The 25,605-nt window shown below is 43.9% G+C and overlaps 2 protein-coding genes across 3 annotated transcripts in view; one reads left to right on the top strand and one right to left on the bottom strand.

Annotated features, from left to right (window-relative positions):
- Positions 1 to 2,283: 2,283 nt before the first annotated feature.
- Positions 2,284 to 25,605, bottom strand: part of ACSF2 (acyl-CoA synthetase family member 2) — a 183,074-nt gene continuing 159,752 nt past the window's right edge. Inside the window, exons 11-16 of the mRNA XM_040437968.1 lie at positions 11,188 to 11,295; positions 10,413 to 10,564; positions 9,288 to 9,429; positions 9,094 to 9,204; positions 6,522 to 6,590; positions 2,284 to 2,903 (exon numbers count right to left, since the gene is read on the bottom strand). Of these exons, the coding sequence (XP_040293902.1) occupies positions 2,853 to 2,903; positions 6,522 to 6,590; positions 9,094 to 9,204; positions 9,288 to 9,429; positions 10,413 to 10,564; positions 11,188 to 11,295 (633 nt within the window). The 3' untranslated portion in view covers positions 2,284 to 2,852. The remainder of the gene's footprint in view (positions 2,904 to 6,521; positions 6,591 to 9,093; positions 9,205 to 9,287; positions 9,430 to 10,412; positions 10,565 to 11,187; positions 11,296 to 25,605) is intronic.
- On the top strand, positions 15,828 to 23,540 carry CHAD (chondroadherin). Of its 2 annotated transcripts, none has more exons than XM_040437969.1 (4): positions 15,828 to 16,828; positions 17,677 to 17,840; positions 18,283 to 18,409; positions 22,882 to 23,540. In XM_040437969.1, the coding sequence occupies exons 1-4, from the start codon at positions 16,052 to 16,054 to the stop codon at positions 22,903 to 22,905; spliced, it is 1,092 nt and encodes a 363-aa protein (XP_040293903.1). In that variant the 5' UTR covers positions 15,828 to 16,051; the 3' UTR covers positions 22,906 to 23,540. The 2 variants fall into 2 exon arrangements, with proteins under 2 accessions (XP_040293903.1, XP_040293904.1); XM_040437970.1 differs by having other exon boundaries at positions 15,833 to 16,828; positions 18,283 to 18,468; positions 22,882 to 23,538.

Below are 25,605 nucleotides of genomic sequence, written 5' to 3' on the forward strand. Positions count from 1 at the left end.
TGTCATTATTCACTGTCCTCACACACTTCATAGATCTGCTACTGAGAAACTGTTCTGCTGCTCACTACACAATAGGCTGCCCAGCATGAGAAACAGGAGGGGGGAGGGCCACGAACCATACATCAAGAAGGGGAGATGGGAGATAACCATGGACCGCAACAATGGCAACGGCAGTGTGCATGAGCCCTAAGGCCGAAAGCGGTCCGTAGTATGCCGGGCTGGATTCCTGTTCAGAGCAGGAGCGCACGGCGTCATTGGTTGCTATGACGCCGTGCGCTTCATGCCGCCGCTGCACTACAGTAATACACTCGTATAGTGTATTACTGTAGTGCAGCGGCGACATGAAGCGCACGCCGTCATAGCAACCAATGACGCCGTGCGCTCATGCTCTGAACCGGAATCCAGCCCGGCATACCACGTACCGCTCTCGGCCTAACTCTCAGACAACCCCTCAGCTTGAACTGGGGAAAACAGCTGTAATATGGTAGCCACAGTCTTTGTAAAGAACCAGTTCTACATTTCTTAGAAATAATTGTAGTGTGGAAGCGTAGTGTTGAAAACGGCAACACAGCTACTGGTACATGTGAACAATGCCATAATCAATTACTGGTCACTTCTCTAGTGGCTGGACTGCAAAGATCAGACCTTTATGGCACATCCTATTAATATTCTATAAATGTCTCTATACAAATTAGCTCTACTCCAGATGGAAGGAAACTGCCCCTCAAGTGCCACCTACAAACGAGGAGAAAAAACTTTCTACAGACGGTTGTCTATGGTTTGGCTCATGTCATGTTTCAAGGCTGTTTCATTTATTTACGGGGTGGCTACCTATTGTGGTGATGTGTACGGTAAAAATCCTGGAAGGGGTGTATATCTCACCCAGGTTCCTCAACTGGGTGAGATAAGTAAAATCCAGGAAGATGATGCTGGCTTCAGCAAACATAGTTGCTGGAGCTATTTGTTTATTAAAGCACAAGGGCTGGATTTTTTTCGGACTGGGAAGGTAGGTTTGGTAGTGGGACCTCCCCAGTCCAACCCCATTCCAGGGCATGTTTTCCGCTATCCTATGTCATCGCAGATGAGGCCTGCTGTAATCAAGGAGGGATAAAACCAACCCTCTGTGTGTCAGTCGGTAAAGAGAGAGGACTTGGAATCAGAGGCCTACAGATGCTCTGGGTGGTCTCAGCCAGGAGGGCTGAGGGGCCACGATGCTATGTAAAGTCGGATCTCTTCCCTGTCTGGATTTGTGTTCGATGAGTGGGTTGGAACTTGAGACCCTGTGTATAAGCTGTGCTTAGAGGTGAGTCAGGGAAAAAGACTGTGTATTAGATAGAGCCCAGACGGGCAGGAGTTATTTCATTCTGTTTATGTTTGTGTGGGTGCGAAAATAAAGCATTATATGGACTTTAACCCCATTGTCTGACGAGATGTCTGTGATTGTGACCCCCTGAGAGAGAGGGACCCCTTACACTATGGACAGTTTTCTTTCTTCTGGATAGTCAATTTGCATACTTCTTCAAAGGAGCATTACAAGTAAGGCTCTCTACACCAGCTGGATTTCCACAAGGAGAACTAGTACATTCCAAGAGAAAAATTCTTGTAAGAAAACTCAATGGGGGGCGGGGATTTATCAAAGCTTTGACGCCACAATAGTGGTGTAAAAAAGTAGCACATTATGGCGCGCTCTATATTTGTGCCTTTTAGAGGTTTTTGCCATTTTTTTTTAAAATAGCAAAAAAAGAGGTGCGGCTCAGAGGAGTGGGTGTAGCAGAGCCCACTAGATTCACTATAACTTTCTCCAGAAACTGGTGTAAGTTATAGCTCAAGTCTGCGCCAGCTCCTAGCTGCCATAGCACAAGGCGGGACAGAGATGCTCCCAATATATTAAGTGCATCTGACTCCAGCGCAGGGAGATCAACACTAGTCTTGATAAATCTCCCCCAATGTGCCTGGCAAAACTGTCCCCAAGTGATGGCAACACTGTTCCCTCTGGTCTGTGTCACACTGTGCACAGATTTCGCCTTGTTGTTTTTTTAACGAGGCCGAACACCACAAGGCACTAAAGAAGACCATAAAAGTGCAGTAGCAAACGAGTAATCAGGCAGCAGCTATTACCTCCACAGACATGCATGCTTGGCTTGGTACTAAGTAGATCATGCATCTGTTCTCAGCAAAGAGAGGTGGGCAAGCCGCTGCCAGAAACTTCTGGTGATGCCTTATCTCCCATGTGAAATTCAACATGCCCGACATGATCTTCAGGAACGACTTGGAACACCTCCATACGCATAAGATAGCCCGCCACTCCTGTTTTGGGTCAGCAGGTTTGGCCAACTTTTCTCCTATGTGCATGGTCATCTTAATTAATTTAATAAAAAGACTGATCCTACATAAAAAAAGGTTAAAACCTATTGAAGAAAACTCTGGGGTCTGTGCGCTGGGCCTGGTTTTGTAATGGTAATCATTAAAATTCCAATAAAAAATATTTGATTTGATTAAAACAATAAAAAATGATTCAATGACATTCTTACTGTACAGGCCTTTGGATGCAGTGGGCTCCCTTATATTACACAGACTTTGCTGTGGCTCAGGCTTCATGTATATCAGAGTAGTAGTGGCCGTCCTGCACGGAGCTTGAAGTGCATGAATGAACCCGGGCTGAGGGACTATATTACTAACTGGCAGCAAATCTTATTCCTAACCGAGCACCTAATCTATTCCGTATCTTATATGTTAAAGAAAAGGCAAAGTGTATGAATATGGTGATAGGAAGCGTAAGGTAAGGACAGTGATAGGAAGAGAAGTCGACGGCTACGTGTTCTTCATCATTCCAGCTCCTTTTTCTATTCTTCTCATAATTTCAGCTGTTTCTCCATGATTTCTTTCAATTTAAACTTTTGGACCTGAAATGAAGAGCAGACAGAACAGAAAAATATGATCAGAGATCTAAGAAAAAAAAAAGGCAATTTAAAGGGGCGCTCTTGGTAAAACTGATACACTAGTGGTCAGGTGCACGACACAAGAGTTCTCTCTAGGTCAGTCATCCACCACCATCTCAGGTCATGCAATAGTTACAACGGGAGGGTTCCTTGAGGCTGCATTCACACATTCAGTTTGTTATACAGTTTTTGGAGACAAAGCCAGGAGTGAATATGAAAGGAAGGAAGAGTGCAAAGAAACTATATCTCCTCTGTTGTATTCACTCCCGTTTTTGCAGCCTTAAAAGGGGATGTTCAAGATTGTTTTTTTTTTTTAAACCAAAACTTTTTAAACCACTGTTAAAAAAAAAATTATATTCACCATCCCAAACTCCCTACATTCCAGTGCCACTGATCCCTTCTCCCCACTGGACTTTGTTGTCCTGAATGCCAATCACTGCTGTCAGTGGTGCAGTATACCGCTGAGGCCGGTGATCGGCTACTGCGATCACATGTCATCACTACAGCCAAATTACCTCATAGCTGCAGGTAGCAGGCAGCAGCGCTGGAACAGAGAATTGCCAGTAGGTTTATTTTAAATTATTCTAACCGTGCCCCTTCCAAAAAAATTGATAGACAGACTGATAGATAGATAGATAGACATACAGATAGATAGATAAATAGGCAGATAGACAGATAGATGGTTAGACAGACAAACATATAGATAGATAGATAGATAGATAGACAGACAGACAGACAGACAGACAGACAGACAGACAGATAGATAGATAGATATATAGATAGATAGATAGATAGACAGACAAAATGGTACTGCGACTTATAAAGCGAACACTACTGAGCGCTTCCATTATGTGGTGACTGTTGCACTCACTGCTCCCTGGTCTTCCTCCTGGCGCTGAGCTGCATTGTCCTGACTGCGTACAGCGTCAGGGTGTAGTGTGCACACTGACAGGACGTATTTTGCCGGCTTGCCCTAGCGAGCCTGTGATCCAACATGCCCCATCCTTCTTTCCCCACACATCAAAAAGGGAAAGACAGGGGACCCCCATACACATTAGGCTACTTTCACACTTGCGTTTGGGGTTCCGCTTGTGAGATCCGTTTGAGGGCTCTCACAAGCGGCCCCGAACGGATCCGTTCATCCCCAATGCATTCTGAATGGATAAGGATCCGTTCAGAATGCATCAGTTTGGCTCCGTTCCGCCTCCATTCCGCTCTGGAGGCGGACACCAAAACTTGCAGCGTTTTGGTGTCCACCTGGCCGTGCGGAGCCAAACGGATCCGTCCTGACTTACAATGCAAGTCAATGGGGACGGATCCGTTTGACGTTGACACAATATGGTGCAATAGCAAACGGATCCGTCCCCCATTGACTTTCAATGTAAAGTCAGGAGTCCCTATTAATATACTATCAGATCGGAGTTTTCTCCAATCCGATGGTATATTTTAACTTGAAGCGTCCCCATCACCATGGGAACTCCTCTATGTTAGAATATACCATCGGATTTGAGTTAGATCGTGAAAACTCAGATCCGACAGTATATTCTAACACAGAGGCGTTCCCATAGTGATGGGGACGCTTCAAGTTAGAATATACTAAGAACTGTGTACATAACTGCCCCCTGCTGGCAGCACCCGATCTCTTACAGGGGGCTGTGATCCGCACAATTAACCCCTCAGGTGCCGCACCTGAGGGGTTAATTGTGCGGATCTCAGCCCCCTGATCGGGTGCTGCCAAGCAGCAGGGGCCAGACCAGACCCCCCTCCCTCCCCAGTATTAAAAGCATTGGTGGCCAGTGCAGCCCCCCCCTCCCCAGTATTAAAAGCATTGGTGGCCAGTGCGGCCCCCCTCCCTCCCCCCCCCCATCATTGGTGGCAGCGGAGCGGCATTTCCGATCGGAGTCCCAGTTTAATCGCTGGGGCTCCGATCGGTTACCATGGCAGCCAGGACGCTACTGCAGTCCTGGCTGCCAAGGTTACTTAGCTTATACTTACATGCACTGTCTGTGGCCAGCCGGCACTCCTCCTACTGGTAAGTGACAGGTCTGTGCTATAAGCAATGCGCCGCACAGACCTGTTACTTACCAGTAGGAGGAGCGCCGGCTGGCCAGACAGCGCATGTAAGTATAAGCTAAGTAACCATGGCAGCCAGGACTGCAGTAGCGTCCTGGCTGCCATGGTAACCGATCGGAGCCCCAGCGATTAAACTGGGACTCCGATCGGAAATGCCGCTCCGCTGCCACCAATGATGGGGGAGGGGGGCCGCACTGGCCACCAATGCTTTTAATACTGGGGAGGGAGGGGGGGGCCGCACTGGCCACCAATGCTTTTAATACTGGGGAGGGAGGGGGGTCTGGTCTGGCCCCTGCTGCCTGGCAGCACCCGATCAGGGGGCTGAGATCCGCACAATTAACCCCTCAGGTGCGGCACCTGAGGGGTTAATTGTGCGGATCACAGCCCCCTGTAAGAGATCGGGTGCTGCCAGGCAGCAGGGGGCAGTTATGTACACAGTTCTTAGTATATTCTAACTTGAAGCGTCCCCATCACCATGGGAACGCCTCTGTGTTAGAATATACTGTCGGATCTGAGTTTTCACGATCGGGAAAACTCAGATCTGAAAAAGCTCTTATGCAGACGGATCCGCACTGAACGGATACCATCGTTTGCATTTATAGGTGCGGATCCGTCTGTGCAGATACCAGACGGATCCGGACCTAACGCAAGTGTGAAAGTATGTGGGGGATTCAGTCAGCACAACCCTGTATGCAGGTGCACATCGCTATGGCGAAATACATATACAAACGCAAAATACAAATGCAATAGCACTCTGCAACCAGCACTCTGCCCTGCCTCTATGCTGGATGTTGAATGAGGCATTGGTGTACATTTTGGCCAAAGCATAATAAGCCACTCACCACGTCAAGGTCGCCTCTATGAGTGGTCCCTAACACTAGTTAGTAGCCTTAGATGGACGGCTGGGCTTGCCAAGATCTGCAGCTTTGGCCCACGTTAATCTAATATGTATGACCAGCCCCTTTTCTAAACCTGGACACGTATATGAAAAGGAGCTTCTCACCGCTCCTGACATGTCTGTTTTAGTGACTACTTGCATTCCCCATGTAATAACAGTTCGGGAGTATCTATTCTTCTGACTCTATGCTGTGCCGTCCCATTATTGTTCCTGCTAGAGGTTATGAATGTATTGGTAGCAGTTTGAAATGAAGGTCCTTTACTGGGAGTTACCAGTTGGGGGTGTTTCCCTGCACAGTCTGAAACTGGCAGCACTGATTGGATAGTGGCAGTCTGTGCAGGGACACACCCCAACTGGTAACACCCATCTGGACCTTTATTGTTGAAGGTCCATATATTCTAGCAGAAATAATAGAGGAACTGCTTAACATAAAGTCATAAGAATAGATTGTCCAGAATTGTTATTACCTGGGGAATGCAAGTAGTTACTAAAACAGACATGTCAGGAGAGGTGATGGGTCTGTAACTCAACTACATCTGTATCCGTCCTCAACACAACTGCCTATGTGAGCCTCACTTTGGTGCAGGGCAATTCTCGTTGTACTCACTTACCTTTCCAGAAATTGTAAGAGGATAGTCATTTACAAAGACAATGTAACGAGGAATCTTAAAATGAGATATCTGTTGAGTAGAAAACAACAAAGCAGACGGATGAAATTTACTTTACTATATAACATGTTTTTATGCAGCACTTTAAAAACGATCATAAACCTGTGAGACCCCAGTTATGATTTATTTGCGAGGTCTAATATTCTCCTTATAGGAGAGCGGACAATATTCGTGAAATAGGGCAGTCTATTCACGTGACAGATTCACTTTAAAAGGGATTTCCAGGACTTTTATACTGGTGATCTATCCTCTGGATAGGTCATCAGTATCTGATCAGTGGGGGTCCGACACCAGGGACCCCTGCCAATCAGCTGTTTGAAAATGCACCAGTGCTCAGCAGTCTTCTCGCAACTTTCCCTAGACCAAGTGACGTCACGTTCATCAGTCATGTGGCCTAGGAGCAGCTCAGCCCCATTGAAGTGAATGGAGCTGAACTGCAATACCAAGCACAGCCACTATACAATGTACGGCGCTGTGCTTGATGAGCTGAGAGAAGGTCGCGGTGCTACTGCGAGCGCCACTTCCTTCTCAAACATTGGATCGGAGGAGCTCCTAGGGTCAGACCCCTACCATTAAGATACTGATGACCTATCCAGAGGATAGGTCATCAGTTCAAAAATCCTCGAAAACCCCATTAAACCCTTACACTTCTGCCCAATACATTTATAAGCATAATCCAATGCAATACATAGGTAAGTCAGTGTATTATAGAAGTGATCAAAATCCCATGGTGGGACTACAAAAATGGTAAAAAAAAAAAATTAAAAAAGTTCTATACACCTCAAAATGGTACATTACAACTTGCTCCCCCCACTCCTTTCCAGTTGATAAGCTCTCATATATATTAACATAAAAATGACAAATTTCTGCCCTTCAAATTGTGGAGGTAAAAAAAATACAGACAATTGTTGCTTCCTTAAAAGGGTTTCCAGAAGTTTGATATTGATGGTCTGTCCTCAGGATTAGCCATCAATATGATATCAGTGGGGGTCCAACACCCCACACTCCCAGAGATCAGCTGTTATCTTGTAGCTCCGGCATCAGAAGACGGAACCGGAAGTACATAGCTGGTAACTGCAGTACTGCTTCCACTGAATGGGAGCAATGCTGCAGTAACCAGCTCCATCCACTACATAGTGGATGGAGCTGTGTAGTTCCACCACCAGAGCTTCTCGGAAACAGCTGATCAAGGTGTGGGGTGCTGAAACCCCACCGATCTGATGTTGATCTTTGGAATAGGCCATCAATAACAATATCGTGGACTATCCCTTTAAGGCAAAAACTAGCTGCATTCTTATGGAAATGAAAACTGCAATCACCACTGATGCCTAACTTTTTTAGTGGTTTTCTAAAGTTGTCTATGACATAATGACACTGGTTCCTACACTGGTCTAACTGGTTTCAGTAATCTGCCTGCTTCTGATGCTAATAGTTTTAACCCCTTCCTGAGGCAGCAATTTTGCATGTTTGTTTTTCACTCTCTGTCTTCCGAGAGCCATAATGTTTTTATTTTTCTGTTCCCATAGCCATATGAGGACTTGTTTTTTTCAGGACAAGTTGTACTTTCTAATGACAAACGTTTTATATTGCACATGATGTATTGGAAAGCTGAAAAAAAATCTAAATGGGCTGTAACTGGAAAAAAACTCTACAGTTTTATGGGTTTAGTTTTTACAGCATTCCCCATGCAGTAAAACCGACCAGTTCCCTTCATTCCCCGGTCTTACAGTAATACTACATTTAAATAGTTTTTTGTGTATTTTACTGGAAAAAAAAAATGTGGAAAAATTATTTTTTTCTTTTCCTCACCATAAAACTTTTTTTATATTTATGTCCATGGAGCTGTGTGAGGGCTAATTTTTTGCAGGGTGTTTTACAGTCTTGATGGCATTTTGGGGTAGGTCTTTTGATAACTTTTTACTTAACTTTTTTGGGTAGGTAAAGCAGCAAAAAGAAAAAAACCAAAAAACGCAAATTGGCCATTTTGATTTTTATTTCTGTTACGGCTTTCACCACATGGGATAAATCCATTTCTATTTTAATAGTACGGGTGTTTTGGGATGTGGCAATGCAAATGTCTCTGATCGGCGATAACACCGATTAGCTTCCTATGTAAAAATGCTGAAATCTGGTGGCAATGGCGCTCTGCTCTTTAAAGACCCCACCTCTGGCCTACATGTACGGCAGATGTCTGGAAGGGGTTAAAGGGGTTTCCCCATTAACAACATTTATCATCTCTCCAAGGGATGAGTGATAACTATATGATGGCTGCAGGTCTGACTGCTGGGACCCTATCTGACTATGAGAACAGGGCTTAGCTATCTCCGCCAGTCCCACAGTGGTGAATAGAGCATTAGTCACGCATTCGCACCAGCACTTTATTCGCATACAATGTTTGTAAATGTAATGTGATATGTTAAGAAGCTGGACATGCCTTTGCTGATTTGTGTTCCCCTATTCTAGAATACACAGAAGAGCCTCCATATTGAGGGTCTTTGTCGATTCCACCGCTCACCTTTCCTTTGCAGTATTCTTTGATCTCTTCTGCAGAACATTCTTCATTTGGACGGACTCTGATGGCGGCACAGATCTCCTCTCCCATCCTTTCATCTTTTACTCCAATCACCTATAACAACACGTTAAAATGTGACCCTTTGACATACTGCAGCCTGTGCACATGACCATTACTTGTCCATTCCCACCACTTACCTGTGCTTCCATGACTTTGGGAAGAGTGTGCAAGAACTGTTCTATTTCAGCTGGATATATATTTTCACCCCCTCGGATAATCATATCTTTGCAGCGCCCAACAATCCGACAGTATCCATACTCGTCCATTGTGGCTAAATCTCTGGTGGGGGGGAACACAACATTGTTTGAGACCATCGGTTGCTACATGACCTGACTTCATAGCCACCGTAATGGTTAGGGCTCATGCACACAGCCATATGTATTTTGCAGCCCGCAAAAAAAAAAGGATGACAGCCGTGTGAAATCTGTGTTACATCCGTATTTTTTGTGGATCCATTGTAACAATGCCTGTCCTTGTCCGCAAAACGGACAAGAATAGGATATGTTCTATTTTTTGGCGGAACAGACTTGTGGACATATGGAATGCACACGAGTATTTTTGGTCTGTTTTTTATGCGGCCCCATTGAAATGAATGGTTCCGCATACGGGTCGCAACAAAAAATAAGTTTGTGTGCATGAGCCCTCAATGTCCTCTCCTGGGTCTTCTCATTCTGAAAGAACATATCTGACAGCATATTCTCATCTGTAGCTGAATTTAGGATTTTAGTAGCCTCTTACGGTTTAATGCCTCATTCACACGTCAGTGTTTTGGTCAGTGATTTCCATCAGTGATTGTGAGCCAAAACCAGGGTGGAGCCTCAAACGACATGAGGTATGAGGGAAAGATCTGCACCTGTTCTGTGTTTAGAGCCGCACCTGGTTTTGGCTCAAAAACACTGATGGAAATCACTGACCGAACACTGATGTGTGAATGAGGCATAAGTCTTGCGCTGTGCTGTGCACTTCAGTATCCAGCACAGGTGCAGTACAGGAAAGATACTTGCAGGCCTCTTATCTGTACTGCGTCTAAGAAGGATACTGAGGCGCACGGCACAGCGCAAATCATTAGGAGAAGTCAGGGCCAGGCATGATCACTTTCACGCTGTCGGTGCTGTCAATCACAGTGGAGAAGGTGCGGCAGTTGCACAGAGAGCAGAGCCTCTAGGTGTAATGGCAACGCCCCCATTGCTCCTAGAGGCTCATTTGCATATATTAAGGAAAGTGTCTTCTAGTTCAGTAGTAATCCAGAAGCCATCACTTACCCAGTTTTGTACCATTTCTCGGAAGTAATTGTCTCTCTGGTTTTTTCTTCATCTGCCCAGTAGCCCAGCATGATGCAATAACCTCTAATCTGCAACTCACCGGGGGTATTTAATGGTACAATGCAACCTGTGTTGGTGTCTACTATTTTTGCCTAAAAAAAAATACAAAAAACTGGAGTTAGTGTAGCTCTGGAGAATGGGGGATTGCAGAGATCCAGCTGTTGTAGGGAGTCTTCCAGGCAATGCTCTCTGGGAAGAAAAGTACGCAAATCAGCTCTCCTCCAGAGGCAAGAAAACTGTTTCTCTAGCGCCACCTAGAGGTAGCTTCCCTGGAAATCATAGCTGGGTTAGTGGAGAGAAGGTTCACATTAAAGGGGTTGTCTCATCACAGACGATGGGGGCATAACGCTAGGATTTCCCCCCAATGTCTGATAGGTGCGGAGCCCCGAAAGTGGTGGAGAGCACACTGCACTCCTTTCATTTTCTATGGGGCCACCGAAAATAGCCAAGCACTGGCTCGGCAATTTAGTTCGGCACAGAGAAGTGAATGGGAGCGGTGGCCGGTCATGCGAGGTGCGCTTTTATTCACTTCTATGGGGACAGCGATTGGTGGTCGCCGGACCAGAGTCCTCCAGCCACCACCTTGCGGGGCTCCGTTCCCGATACAGCTGCACCTATAAGACAATGTGGGCATATCCTAGCGATATGCCCCCATTGTCTGAGATCAGACAACCCCTTTAAGACTGTACGTTAAGGAGAACGTCCACAGCCTCACCTCAGTATGGGGCATAACAGAGCCTACAGTGTCACATTTTCGAAAAATTTCATCATAGGCAAAGCCTGCAAAAGTCACCGGGCTGTTTTCTGTCGTGCCATATCCAATCTGTAAGAAAGAACAACACAAGAGCGTCATTGAGATCCCATAAGCATCAAAGTGAAGAAGGAGAACAGTTTTGAAACCAGAACAGCCCTGACTTGCAGGGGTTAAACGTCTGCCCAGGAACCGTGTTTGCGCATATTTCAGGGGCTGCTCCTTTTCGTTCCAAATACATATTCCTGGCTGCTTTCCACATGCCCCTCCTTTGTCTCATAAGCAAGAGACATGTGGCAGCTTCACGCGAGGTCTATGGGATTTTCCAAAATACAACTAGGCTGCCAGATTTTGAGATGAGCGGGACTTAGGTGAGACATTTGTGTCAACCAAGAGACACTTGGGTATTAGAACATATAGACCTACAGAAATGTAGGAAGGTAGATTATAGCAGGTATAATTTCTGACCAAAATGAAGTCAATATTAAAAAAAGAGTCACTGAGCCAGTGGTCTAAACCCTGAGAGTCAGACAGCTAGCCACAAGCTGCCTTTAATAGAGAATATAAATACTGCTCGTGCCAAGAAAGTGTCTCCTGCTGCCCGACCACTGGCAATACCCGGCAGCTACATAAACAGCATGTAGAATCCTTGCCAGGGTACAGCCATGCATCAGGGCCTTCTGACAGCCCCTGTTGCGAGCACCATCTCCGTAAAAGTTTCTTTCTCATTAGGATGTGTTACTAAAAAAAAAAAAAAGCATTTTTAGTGTATGTTCACAAAGCTTAAAGTGGTACTGCACTTTCAGTAAACTTTTGATATTTCGTAGGTACAGATCAAAAGTTTAGATTGGTGGAGATCTGAGGCCCCTACCGATCTCTAGAACGAGGGGAGGGAAGCTCTCGATTAGCGCGTTCTCTCTACTCGCTGCAGGACAGGACTATGGGCCCGTCTCGCTCTCATCGCATAGCAAGGAGGGAGAGGACACTTATCAAGTGCTTATCGCCCCTCATTCTAGAGATTGGTGGAGGTCTCAGCACTCAGAACGAAATCTATGTAAAATTTTAAAATGGCACTGAAATTTCAGAAAAACATTTGATATGTGATAGGGACATATCAAAAGTTTAGATCTGTGGGGGTCTGAGTGCTGAGACCTCCACCAATCTCTAGAACAAGAGGAGAGAAGTGCTCGCTTAGCAGCTCTCTCTCCTCACTATACGAGATGGGAGCTGAAGGGACCCATAGGCTTTCTATTCAGTCCGTCACACTTCCTAACCTGCAGCGAGGAGAAAGCTAAGCGAGTGCTTCTCTCCCCTCGTTCTAGAAAGTGCCACTTTAAATTTCACATATATTTTGTTGTCTATTCTGCACGGAAATCCATGGCAAATCTGGATCCCGTTGTTTCCATTTTCTGTCTGTATCTGAAATCTACATTAAGATGGACAAACCCGTCCTTTTTTTATGCAAAAATCATTCAAAAACCAAGGCCTGGTATTCCCACGAGGATTACCCCCTATTGAACTACACACTACAAATCAGTGAAAGAAATCTGATAGTCTGCTTAGTCTTGGATTTCTTCTGTGGATTCCATGGAAATGCACATCAAATTTTTCTGACTGGTACTTTATATCTATGGGTGTATACACAGTCGGCATATTATGAGCAGATTTTCATGTGGAACATCTGCAGAGTAATACAGTACTAGTTAAATAGATAAGATTTACCTAATTTGATCTACATGGTGCAGAAAATCCATATAAACTACATTGTCATGTGCCTGTGTTGCGCTGTCCCAGTTATAACTTTCAACAGGAATCCATTTCATTGTATGCTGCATTATATCTGTTAACCCCTATACTTAGTGTACTGTGCTGCCATCTAGTGGTCATTGTTATATTTGGTTTTATGAAGTTATCTATGGTTGTAATTCCTTATGTTATTCATCTTGTAACTCCTCCTCTTCTGTGAACTCACATCCTGTGTCCTGCAGTCTTTTCCCATTTGTCTGACATGTTTCACAGAGTTGGCGAGAGGATTTTGTTTTGCCTTCTATCATCAATTCTCAAGGTACATTCTATAAATCCATTGCATCTTCCTCAATGGAATTCTACATGCAACTGGTGTTGCTAGGGGAATGATTATAGCAAGTTCACTTTCTTCCATTGCTTGTACAAGAAATTTCCACTCATCAGAGACTTCTCTGACATACATCGGTGACAGGAAATGTACTCTAAAGGAACATAAAATGCCACAGAAAAATCCATAATACATCTGCAGCCAAATCTGCATGATTGACAGAAGGATTTGTTGTAGATTTTCCTGCTGACTTTCCATGGACTTCACCATTTCAAAATCTGAGGTGGCAAAGTCTAATTTCTTAGTTCATGGTTGTGCAGTACAGAATCCTGGTCTTAAGAGTATGTTCATAGGTGTAATATTTGCCCAAAAAATGTGTTTACTAGAGGGTCTGTGGCAGAATCCTGCAAGTGGATGTGCTGCAGTTCTGCATGGGGACTTGCCCCATTACCACTACAGGTGTAAAATTACTTCACTGAGTTTATTAGACCTAGGCCTCATTCAGTTATGTGTATTATACGTGAACTGTCCATATTCCTTTTTTTGACACTGGCAAAATGAAACAGCACCACAGGTATCTTCCAAGGAAGGTATTACTGTCTGAGACACAAGCTAAGAAATCTTAAAATAACAACTACTGCCAAGCAGTCCCTCCCTGTATAGAGGAAGCAAAAAAGCTAAAATATAATCCTGCTTATGACATTAAGTACGAGTACAGAGATGTAAATAATAATTTGCTCAACCCAACAACAGTAAAACCTTTTTCACGCCACAAGCAAAAGTTGTATGGAAAAGTTCTCTTCTAGCGGGTGGTCCTCTCAGAGAAGAAGGGCAGTATACACAATGCATGAACTGAAAATTTTAAATATGATAAAGATAAACCTTCTCTATGACCAAGTATAATTGGGGTCACCTCCAAGCCAATGAAAGACACATCTCATTTTGTGGGCGCATAAGCACATGGATATGCTAAAGAATTTCCCAAAAACCTAAGCATAAAAAAGACGACGTGACCACACCACAACGAAGTAAAATCATTGTGCATGTATACTTGATAAAATAAAAAAAAATAAAAAATATAGTTTTGTGTCTACAGTTCCTGTGCAGACCTATGTGCCTCCATGGTACCAGACCTCAAACAAAACTATGTGCTGTCTGATCATGCAGACATGTGATAAGCCATGTGGACAAGAGCTCTCTCCTGACCTCCCCTGTACATATGTATGCACAGCGTGCATGTGTGGAAAATAGGCGCCTTACCACTCTGGTGAGTGACTTATTAGGCATGTTAAAATCCAAACTGCCCAATGCTTCTTTCCCCCAATCTCTGCCATCAGGGCAGAGCTGAAAGATCCCCATACACTTTAGTTGATCCCGCTGAGGATGACAAGCTTTAGTCCTTGCCATCTGCTCTCTCTCTAATGTCTGTAGGTTTGCAAAGAGAGTGGAGGAACACATGGCTGTAGGTTCAGACTACGCATAGAGTTTGTGGTCTGTAACCAAGGCAACACATATGTCTGCATAGGATCCGTAGACACAAAACTGCGGCATTTATGGAGACTAATTGCACAGTTGCTTTATTCTGTTTATTTTAAAACCATTGCAGCAACAGAAACCCACGGCTGTAAATTTGTACCTACCCTTGAAACAATAAGGATGGCGCTATACGGTGACTTTGTCAATAATCTTGTACCGCGGTGTAGCACAGCAAGTAATGAAAGTGAACAGGGTTGGGTTGTGACCCACTAGCTGCCATATCCTGCTGGACTTCTTGCAACCGTTGGGTTGCAGCAACTTGCAGGTCAGAAAACGCAAACAAGGCACACAACCAAAAAATGCATGTGCTGGGGCGCAACTATTTTATGGTACAATTTGGCTGAAACACCCATTAGACATAAAAATAAAAATACAGCTGACATGTTGCAAGGGCAGGCGCACATGACTGACCACCTACAGTAGCAGTGTACAGGCTAGTGCAGTGCTAATGCCCGCCCATTAGCGACGTCACCGAGAACACCGCATAGCAGAGACCTGGTACGTCACCGGAGGTGCTGAAAAAGCCCTTTCCTCCGCGATTCAGCGCAGTGCAAGGGAGAGCATCGGAGCATAAAATGCTTCGATGCTCATCTCAGAGGGTCTGGGTGAAGAAAGGGATATGTCCCATTTAAGTGCTTGTTTGTATATAGATTAAAAATGAAGCAATGGATGACTAAGTGAAAGGTATCATTGTTTTCAGCTGAACTACCGCTACAAGGCATTGTACCTGGTTTATCAGTCAATTTCCTGGTGACAGACTCCCTTTAAAATCAAAAAGCCTGGTGCACCTAGGTTTATACTGGCCATATGCTTTATCGTTAGGACCATAACCATGCTATAATACATGGAAAAAAAATCTCCAGTATATTTTTCTACAAGTTTGAGGTGAAAAGCAGACCAGAGATCATATATCCAGAGGAAAGGGTGGGAAGGAACAAACTCTGAAAGTTGTTAGCTCTGCAATGCTGAAATTCTTCAAACATTTTTATGCTTCTTGGAGCTAACTTCACTTAGCAGGTACTTCTCAGTTCACAACCTTGGGATTTAATAAGAGTCACATTTTGCTTCTCATAGTGGGTTAACTTCGCACACACCTCCCAAAATCTGCCTCCTCCACATCACTGTTTGGCGCGGTCTATTTTTTTTTCTTATTTAATATGATATAAATAGGTCTGTGTGTGTAGGTTTCGCTCACACTGCCCGTGCTCTGTGCTCGCTATGGAACACTTCGGTTTCTTTCTCATCCTAAGCGTGCTAGCAACAGCATGCCCAGTTCTGAAGGCATGTCCCACAAACTGTCACTGTCATGGAGGAGACCTGCAGCATGTGATTTGCTACAACGCAGGGTTGACTAAGCTTCCAAAGATATCGGAGCAAACTCGTCTGCTCAACATACAGAAAAATTTCTTTCCAGTCCTGGCTCCTAATTCATTCAAAGAAATGAAAGGTCTGGTGTCCCTGCACGTGCAGCACTGCCAAATTCGAGAAGTTTCAAATGGGGCGTTTCGAGGTCTTAAGAAACTCGTCTACCTTTATTTATCCCACAATGATATCAGTGTGATAGGTTCTGGAGCCTTTGATGAACTGTCTGAGCTCACTTACTTATACATGGATCACAACAAAATCCTCGAGATACCCAAGGGACTGTTGTCACCGCTTTTAAACCTATTCATCCTTCAACTGAACAACAATAAGGTGCGAGAAGTGAAAGCAGGGACCTTCAGTGGTGCCAAAGACTTGCGGTGGTTGTACCTGGCTGAGAATGAGATCACCACACTGCATCCAGGATCTCTGGATGAAGTGGAAAACTTGGCCATCTTCCACGTAGAGGGAAACCAGCTGAGTACTTACCCACTAGCTGCCGTTAGCAAGCTAAGGGTAGTAGAGGACTTCAAGATATCCCAAAACCCAATCAAAGTCATCCCTGACTATGCTTTCCAGTCCTTTGGCCGATACATGGAGTCTCTGTCCTTGGACCACATGAGTCTGGAGAAGGTGGGTACTCAATATTAAGAAGTTATTTCAGAATTAGTTGTTAAGACAGATGTCTATGTTACAGATGTGTCCACCGTTCCTTTTTTGTTAAGGACTCCAATTTCTTGCTATTGGGTTACATATAGCATAAACAAAGGCCAACAGAGTAACATCATTTTCAAAGTTATCATTGGACTATTGTGAGCCAAGAGGAAAGGTAAGGAAGGACACATCTGTACATAATATTATCTGAGATCCATTACGTAGGTCACAGAAAACATATGAACATGACATTTAAGCAGAAAGAAAGCTATAAACTGAGCTTCTAAGAGGTCAAGAAAGAGTTGACATTGAATTACCAAACTATACACCCTCTCCTTCATACTGCAAAGCAAAGAACATTTCTCTGCCTTCAATAACAGAACGTTTATTGACAAAATGTCTCACAACCGTCCGTCTCTGCAATTCACAAAGCAATGCCTGTCTGTGACTCCAAGACTAGGAGGAGGGGACCTTCATCGCTCACTTCAAACTAGTAAAAAAATGAGGGGAACATAGAGCAGCTCTTAGCAGAAGTTACCAAATTCCACAACAGGATATGTCAGGGAAAGAGACATCCACCAATTATGAGCGGGTAGATTGGTGTAGGACTATTTCCTTCTCTAACTAGAAGTTTACTTGAAGCCTCCACGTAAGATCATAGGGCAGAGCACAAATGAAAGGTGGAAATTTCCAGTGAGATTCCAGTCAAAGGCAAGAGAAGGGAGTCCAAGGAATGAGTGAGAGAGTTGGAGTGGAGGATGTGAGCATTCGTAGGGAATGTTTGTTCCTCAACTTGTCGCCAAACCCACATATTTTTTTCGTTTTAGTTTTCAGAAAAAGCTTTTGCTGGAGTTACAGCCCTGAAGAAGCTTAATATTGAAGGAAACAAGCTAAACCAGCTTCCTGCCGACGTCCCATTTTCGAGCATACAAAATTTGACATTGGCAAATAATCCTTGGCACTGCTCCTGCCAACTGGCAGCGGTGAGAAGGTGGGTCTGCTTTACATGCATGCGTCTATTAAAATACCATCATTCTAAAATCTCAAACTGTGCTTTTGCACTACAATTAGCGGTGTTGATCAGGTATACATCGGGAAGAAGTCCTAATATATACCTGCTAGAGATGTCATTATAAAGGCCTACTACATTTGTCACCCATATTCTCGTATGTTAGGGAAAAAAAATATACTCATAGAAATGTTTTTACTGGATGCCTCTGCAAGGAATAGTACAGCAGACTGTTCTATACCTACAGTGGGAAAAATGCAATACCACCTATTCCAGCCCAACAAAGGTCAAAGGAAGACTCTTTTTTAGTGATATGTTTGATGTATCTGCCAAGTGCTTTCCATGCACATACGGCAAACATAAACTGTAACATGCACTCTGACAGCAGCCTTATCCAAACCTAATGGTATTTATTTGGACACAGATGGATGGACAGTAGCCGCTCCCGTCCAGATGCCACTTGTGCAAGCCCATCTCAGTACCGTGGTCAACAGATAAGAGACACAGGAGCTTTCCGAACCTGTAAGCAACCAACAAAGAAATCTCGAAAGGTACACCGTCATTAAAGTGGTATCCTGACTGTATGGCTAGAGGACATCTAGATTAAATGGTATGTGGTTAGTTATACTTGGCATTACCTCTGTACTGTATGTTGAGAAATGTTTTTTAGGTACATTTAGGTACCAATGACCAATTTTACCTCTCTAAGGAAATTCTTTTCTAACCCTACAAGGTAAGTCAGATATTTTTCCTGGTTCACAATTATCTCCAAGCTTTGCTATTCCCCTTCCAACAATTCACAGTCCTCTGTCAGTCTCTACTTCCTGGTCCCTCTTTACACATAGGAAATAACCGTTTATCTAATCACTGGCTCAGAAGGGTCACTGCCGTGGTCAGTTATTGGACAAGTGGTCATTTTCCGTGGTGTCGAGGGACTAGAAAGGGGAGACCAATGGAGCAACAGGAAGCACTGGAACAGGAGGAGCAACAGTTGTTAAAGTGAGCATGACACGTGACGTGAGCATTATTTTTTTTGGTAAGGAACCCCATTAGTCTTTAGTTAGATTATAAATATACCCAATATGCCCTCTGAATTTTTTTTTATCAGATACCTTTTTATCTGGAACCTGGCACATCTCAATATTGTAACCTGCCACAGTACAGAACAACAAAAACCAGCTAAAACTAAATGCTGAAAGGAAGGTAATAAAGAAACTCCCCCTGCCCAGTGCAACATTTATCCAACAGAGAGTCTTAGGAACTGGTATGTAACCAGCTAACCCACAAAGTATTGGACGCAGCTCAAGTACCACATATAGTCCACAGTGTCAAGTGTTGCCACGGAGATCCTTCTCATGAGCGTCTAGCCACTGACACACTGCTTCGTATCTCCTGCCACCACACGCAATCTGGTAAAGTAGATCATTGAATAGGGTAGCTGTAGAGCTCTCAGTCGTTTTGACATCCAGGACGTGTGCTCTTCGTTTTTGTACCTCCGCAGAAAAATCAGGAAAGAAGAATACACGATTGCCATTGATAGTAAGATCTGCACAGTCTCATGCGCCCCTCAAAATCGCATTCCGATCTTTAAAATGCAGAATATTGATCAGAAGAGGTGTCAGCAGCGCCGCTGGGGGTGGAGGGCAAAATGGTACACGGTGAGCCCGCTCAATAGCGAATAGTGGAGACAGTCTCTCTCTTCCAATTTTATCAGCAAGCCATTTCTTCATAAACATAACAGCATCAGCTCCCTCAGCGTGTTCAGGCACACCAATTATTCGGATATTATTACGTCTCAGTCTATTCTCAAGATCATCAGATTTAGATATAAGCAGTGAGACATTGTGTATTACACGCTGAAGGTCTCTTTTTACAGGCGGTACCTGATCCTCCATTGTACTTAGTCGGCCCTCCATCTCACCAATCCGCTCCTTTACTAGCCTCATGTCTTGTCTGATAAGTAAAATGTCCTCCTTTAGACCCCCCATATGCGTATTAAACGAGGTAAGCGCCCTATTGCATTGCGCCACTGCTGCAAAAACATCCTTGATGGTGGGTTCTATCTCAGGAGCAGCCCCCATGTCCAGTACTGTATTGACCTCCGTCTCTGTGAGTGGTATAGGGTAGGATCCGGCATTCCCAGTGGCGTCTGTAAGTTCGGATGCCTTGTCTACCTTCAGATCTGGGGTGTTTGTTGAGAGTGTCGAGGAGCGGGCTAACTTCTCTAGCCGCGCAGCCACTTCTGAGATCCTTGCAGCTTGCGCAGCATCATGTTGTTTGGCCGGCGTAGCAAGGCCACATTCCTACCCCTCCTTTTCTTTGGACTTTTGGCGCGTCATGTTGTCGCTGAAAGGTGTTGAGTCGCAGGGGAAGCAGTTCCACACAGGCTAAGTGGTAAGTTGTCCAGCAAAACAGCAAGTAAATGGAGAATATACAGGAGACTTAGCCAGGAACGCAACACCATGCGTCTGCTTACATGCCCGGTCAGGCCACGGCCCCTCAGAATTTTTTCTACTCAATCTTGATATTGTACCTGGGTATATTATTTCTCTTATGTTAAAGGAGTTGTCCCCACCTCGAACATTGGTGGCATATCGTTAAGGTTTTTAAATGCTCCAGAATTATCACAGTGGTTCAGGTTGGAGCCTCTGTAAGCTGCATGTCTAAAAGTTTAAGCCAACTTTTAGTTGTCTTCTTTTTTTCTGATTTTTACATTAGGAATGTTGGCACATTATGGTGCCAGGTCACATTTTAGACCACACTTCTGTTCCCACACATCCCCTTCCCTTTGTTCAACATGTAAAGAAAAAACCCACCAGATGCAACTTTTTGCTCCAGCTTTGGAAACAAAATCAAGGTGCAGCTTGAATCTTTTTTTCTCTCTTCTAAATAATACTCTTTTCACATCATTTTTATAGGCTTCGTTTGGCATACAGGGAGTGCAGAATTATTAGGCAAGTTGTATTTTTGAGGATTATTTTATTATTGAACAACAACCATGTTCTCAATGAACCCAAAAAACTCATTAATATCAAAGCTGAATATTTTTGGAAGTAGTTTTTAGTTTGTTTTTAGTTTTAGCTATTTTAGGGGGATATCTGTGTGTGCAGGTGACTATTACTGTGCATAATTATTAGGCAACTTAACAAAAAACAAATATATACCCATTTCAATTATTTATTTTTACCAGTGAAACCAATATAACATCTCAACATTCACAAATATACATTTCTGACATTCAAAAACAAAACAAAAACAAAGCAGTGACCAATATAGCCACCTTTCTTTGCAAGGACACTCAAAAGCCTGCCATCCATGGATTCTGTCAGTGTTTTGATCTGTTCACCATCAACATTGCGTGCAGCAGCAACCACAGCCTCCCAGACACTGTTCAGAGAGGTGTACTGTTTTCCCTCCTTGTAAATCTCACATTTGATGATGGACCACAGGTTCTCAATGGGGTTCAGATCAGGTGAACAAGGAGGCCATGTCATTAGATTTTCTTCTTTTATACCCTTTCTTGCCAGCCACGCTGTGGAGTACTTGGACGCATGTGATGGAGCATTGTCCTGCATGAAAATCATGTTTTTCTTGAAGGATGCAGACTTCTTCCTGTACCACTGCTTGAAGAAGGTGTCTTCCAGAAACTGGCAGTAGGACTGGGAGTTGAGCTTGACTCCATCCTCAACCCGAAAAGGCCCCACAAGCTCATCTTTGATGATACCAGCCCAAACCAGTACTCCACCTCCACCTTGCTGGCATCTGAGTCGGACTGGAGCTCTCTGCCCTTTACCAATCCAGCCACGGGCCCATCCATCTGGCCCATCAAGACTCACTCTCATTTCATCAGTCCATAAAACCTTAGAAAAATCAGTCTTGAGATATTTCTTGGCCCAGTCTTGACGTTTCAGCTTGTGTGTCTTGTTCAGTGGTGGTCGTCTTTCAGCCTTTCTTACCTTGGCCATGTCTCTGAGTATTGCACACCTTGTGCTTTTGGGCACTCCAGTGATGTTGCAGCTCTGAAATATGGCCAAACTGGTGGCAAGTGGCATCTTGGCAGCTGCACGCTTGACTTTTCTCAGTTCATGGGCAGTTATTTTGCGCCTTGGTTTTTCCACACGCTTCTTGCGACCCTGTTGACTATTTTGAATGAAACGCTTGATTGTTCGATGATCACGCTTCAGAAGCTTTGCAATTTTAAGAGTGCTGCATCCCTCTGCAAGATATCTCACAATTTCTGACTTTTCTGAGCCTGTCAAGTCCTTCTTTTGACCCATTTTGCCAAAGGAAAGGAAGTTGCCTAATAATTATGCACACCTAATATAGGGTGTTGATGTCATTAGACCACACCCCTTCTCATTACAGAGATGCACATCACCTAATATGCTTAATTGGTAGTAGGCTTTCGAGCCTATACAGCTTGGAGTAAGACAACATGCATAAAGAGGATGATGTGGTCAAAATACTAATTTGCCTAATAATTCTGCACGCAGTGTATATGTCAGGAAGATTCCACTTCGTATATGCCAAACGTAAAGCCCCAAGAAATGGCACTATATAAGAGTATACTGCACAGTAAACATTTTTGATGGCCTACTGTAGACAGCACTGTTTCAGGATTTTTGCTCCTCATCAGTACATAACAGGATACTGGTTGGTTGGATGAGGGGATAACAGTTCTTATTGAAGAGACACAGCAGTGTATGTTCTTCTTGAAGAGACACAACAGGCTATGCTCCCTGGGGAAAAAAAACAATGCAAATTTTAGCCCATATCATACCTAATTGGCAAGCTATTTTCCCATGCAGAACTGCCTGAAAAATAAGTCTCCATATAGAGATGTGCCTCTTCAATAAAAACCAGTACCACACTTGCCCATGCTGAATCTAAGGCATCTCTTCTAGCCAAACAGGCAAGAGTCCCACTATGGTGATGTCCACAGAAGAGATGCCTCTAGTTTGGCTGATATAAGCTAATAATACCTCTAGTGACTCAAATTCTAACACCTGTCCCATTTAAACAGGCACCTAATAAACAGACTTGGTAACTGTGACGCTGTCGACCTGCAAACTACTGACCTGTAGGACCTTCCAGAAGATTTTCCCCCTTTGATTCAAGCCTTCGCATAGGTCTACATTCTGAATCTGCAATTACCAAGGCACACCATCCTGTATGCATGTACTAATGTGATCAGCTAGAAGTTCTCCCACTTCTAATGATGTGATCTACTAGGTACGTACATGTACTACATACATCTTATACAACATAGAAACATAGAGAAAGTCTAGCAAACTAAAAATAAACCTATCTGCTAATAATTATATATAAAGAATATAATAGTGCTGGCACACGTGTGCCATATATAAGCCAAATACACTGTAACACATCAACAAGTAACACAGTTAATGTCCATTCATCATCATTACTGCAAAGAATGACGAGAGCCCATAAATGTAAGGGTGGCTCTACTGCTAGATGATGTACAGTGAGTTATATGACATATATATATAAAATGTATGTAAATGTATATGTATATGTAAAATGTAAAGCTGTTCAATATAACAGAAAACAAAAAGTGGAGTGAACTGAAATCCAAAAAGTTGCTGTCTTATGTTTCGCACACATGAAATGTTACAAGGTGTCTTTTCTTAACTGGATCTGTCTGTGTTATTAGGAATAAACTATATTTCTACATTATACGAAGCAGGTGGATGGAGATTCTGCTTTTCTCCCCTAACTTACCTGGAAGAGTACTTACTGGAGAGCATATTATCTTTTATTAAACTTCAAGAAAAAAAAAGGCGGCTGCATTTATATGGCCATATTTGCAGTGCATGGGAAGTCCATCTATTTTGTGCCACAAACAGGTTTGGATCACACAAGAGGGAGGCACAAAATCGACGGACCTGAACACAAATAGATCTGTAGGGTTGTGAGTGTCACTTTAGGTAAGGAACAGTACAGCCTTAAATTCCACCCAAACTACTGTCTCTACCTACTTGGATGATCCGCCCTAAAGGGAGGTCCCCAACTGGGCAACAGTCCCTAACCAGGCTAAGTGCACAGGAGTAGTCAAACAGACTGGGTCAGAACCAGATGGTTACAACTAGGACCAAATCAGAATCATAGAGCAAAGCTAATAACAAGACTAAGTCAAAACCAGAGAGTCACCAGAAACAAAATGAGAGACAAACATAGAGCCAAATACCAGACAGGGTTAGCACCATAAGATAACGTCAATGGTACAATCTTCAGCCAGAGGCGAAGTCACAAACTAGCCAAAAGTAAGAGATCCAGGAATCTCTTGTGAGGCAGGAGGACCAAGCACAGGCGATTGTGGCTATCAGTCTCCTGTTAAAATATCCCACTGCAAGGAAGTACGGGATGCGGTGTCGAGCCTGATTAGACCAGTATCCCTGCAATCTGAACAGGACACACACAGGACGCCAGTGCTAAGCCTGCTAAGTGGTCTTGATCATTGATAGGCAATGATACCACAATGATGCCACGCTCCTGTGCTACCATAGAGAGGCTGGACTCGCTGCATACAGGTAAGTACGTGTGTCAACCAACATTTGACTAAGGGCTAATCCTAAGAGCGTTATCCTGGAAGTCCTTTGGTTTTCACCCTGTAACATGTACAGGGATCTGGACTTTGCTACAGGGAAAACCACCAGGCTGCTACCGCCTGGAGTTGTCTCTTTGTGACTGACAGCTGACCCACAGGGGTCAGAGACACCGAGAGGTCAAGCAAAGAACATGGTCAGGGACAGGCCGAGTTCAGGGCAAGCAGAGTACATGCTACATGGAAAACGGTTTGAGGTCAGGGCTGGCAGCAGAGGGACAATGGAGGTCAGGCAACAGAATCACTATTGGCTGGTGAATATATGGCACTCTGGCACTTTACTGTAAGTGGTTAAGGGAGCACGTGCATGAGCCTTACAGGCCGAGGAGGAGAGGCCTTACTGGCAAGCAGACCGCAGCCTGAGTGGAGGGACCGAGCAGGCCAGGCCCGCCAAAAAGAAGGCGACAGTGGTAGGCAGTCTGGGCTGCCGGGAAAGGTGAGTAGAGCAGCGTGGGCCAGCAATTTGTCAGTCTGTTCCTACTGAAGTGGAAGAAGGTGGAAATGATCACCTTTCAGCTATAAAATGTGTGGACTGTAGTGCACAAGAATAAAAATGGGGACTGTTTTCAGATATTACAGTGATGATGTAGATTAAGCAATGTAAAAATATTGGGTATCTTATACATGGAAGAGTAAGAGGATTTTTTAATGCATTAAAAATGGGGGGGGGGGGAGAAAATCTGGTGTTTATACTATTCCTGGCCATTTTCTCAATAAATAAAAAAAACTAAAAATGAAAATATAATGACATAAAAACATAAGCTTTCAAATAAAATAAATGTTTACCTTGGTTTGTAATGCATTGAAAAGATTAAAGGAGACATTTAGTAATAACTGTGTAAGAGGCACACTCCTCTTAATCATGGTGCACAGGTCCATGGAATGGCAATCTAGACAGCAAGGGAGCTGGTGTAGATTTCCACCATAATCTAGTCAGGCTTACACAGCCCACTTTTTGCAAACCTCAAAAAAGTTAGCAAAATTTTGCAAACTGGCTCACCAACCTCTGCCACTTGTTGGCACCAGTTTTCAAGCCCACAGAAGATAATAAATGTCCTCCTAAATTAAAATTTTGGAATATTTAGAGATTAAAGGGGTTATTCAAGACTATAAAAGCTCCCA

Source organism: Bufo bufo, chromosome 6 (genome assembly GCF_905171765.1).
Source record: "Bufo bufo chromosome 6, aBufBuf1.1, whole genome shotgun sequence".
Classification (NCBI taxonomy): domain Eukaryota; kingdom Metazoa; phylum Chordata; class Amphibia; order Anura; family Bufonidae; genus Bufo; species Bufo bufo.

Bases quoted from the DNA above. Each gene is read 5' to 3' on its own strand.
- CHAD (XM_040437969.1), top strand. From the start codon at position 16,052: ATGGAACACTTCGGTTTCTTTCTCATCCTAAGCGTGCTAGCAACAGCA. The intron at 16,829-17,676 runs GTGGGTACTCAA...TTTTCGTTTTAG, and splicing joins ACCACATGAGTCTGGAGAAG to TTTTCAGAAAAAGCTTTTGC. The intron at 17,841-18,282 runs GTGGGTCTGCTT...ATTTGGACACAG, and splicing joins CAACTGGCAGCGGTGAGAAG to ATGGATGGACAGTAGCCGCT.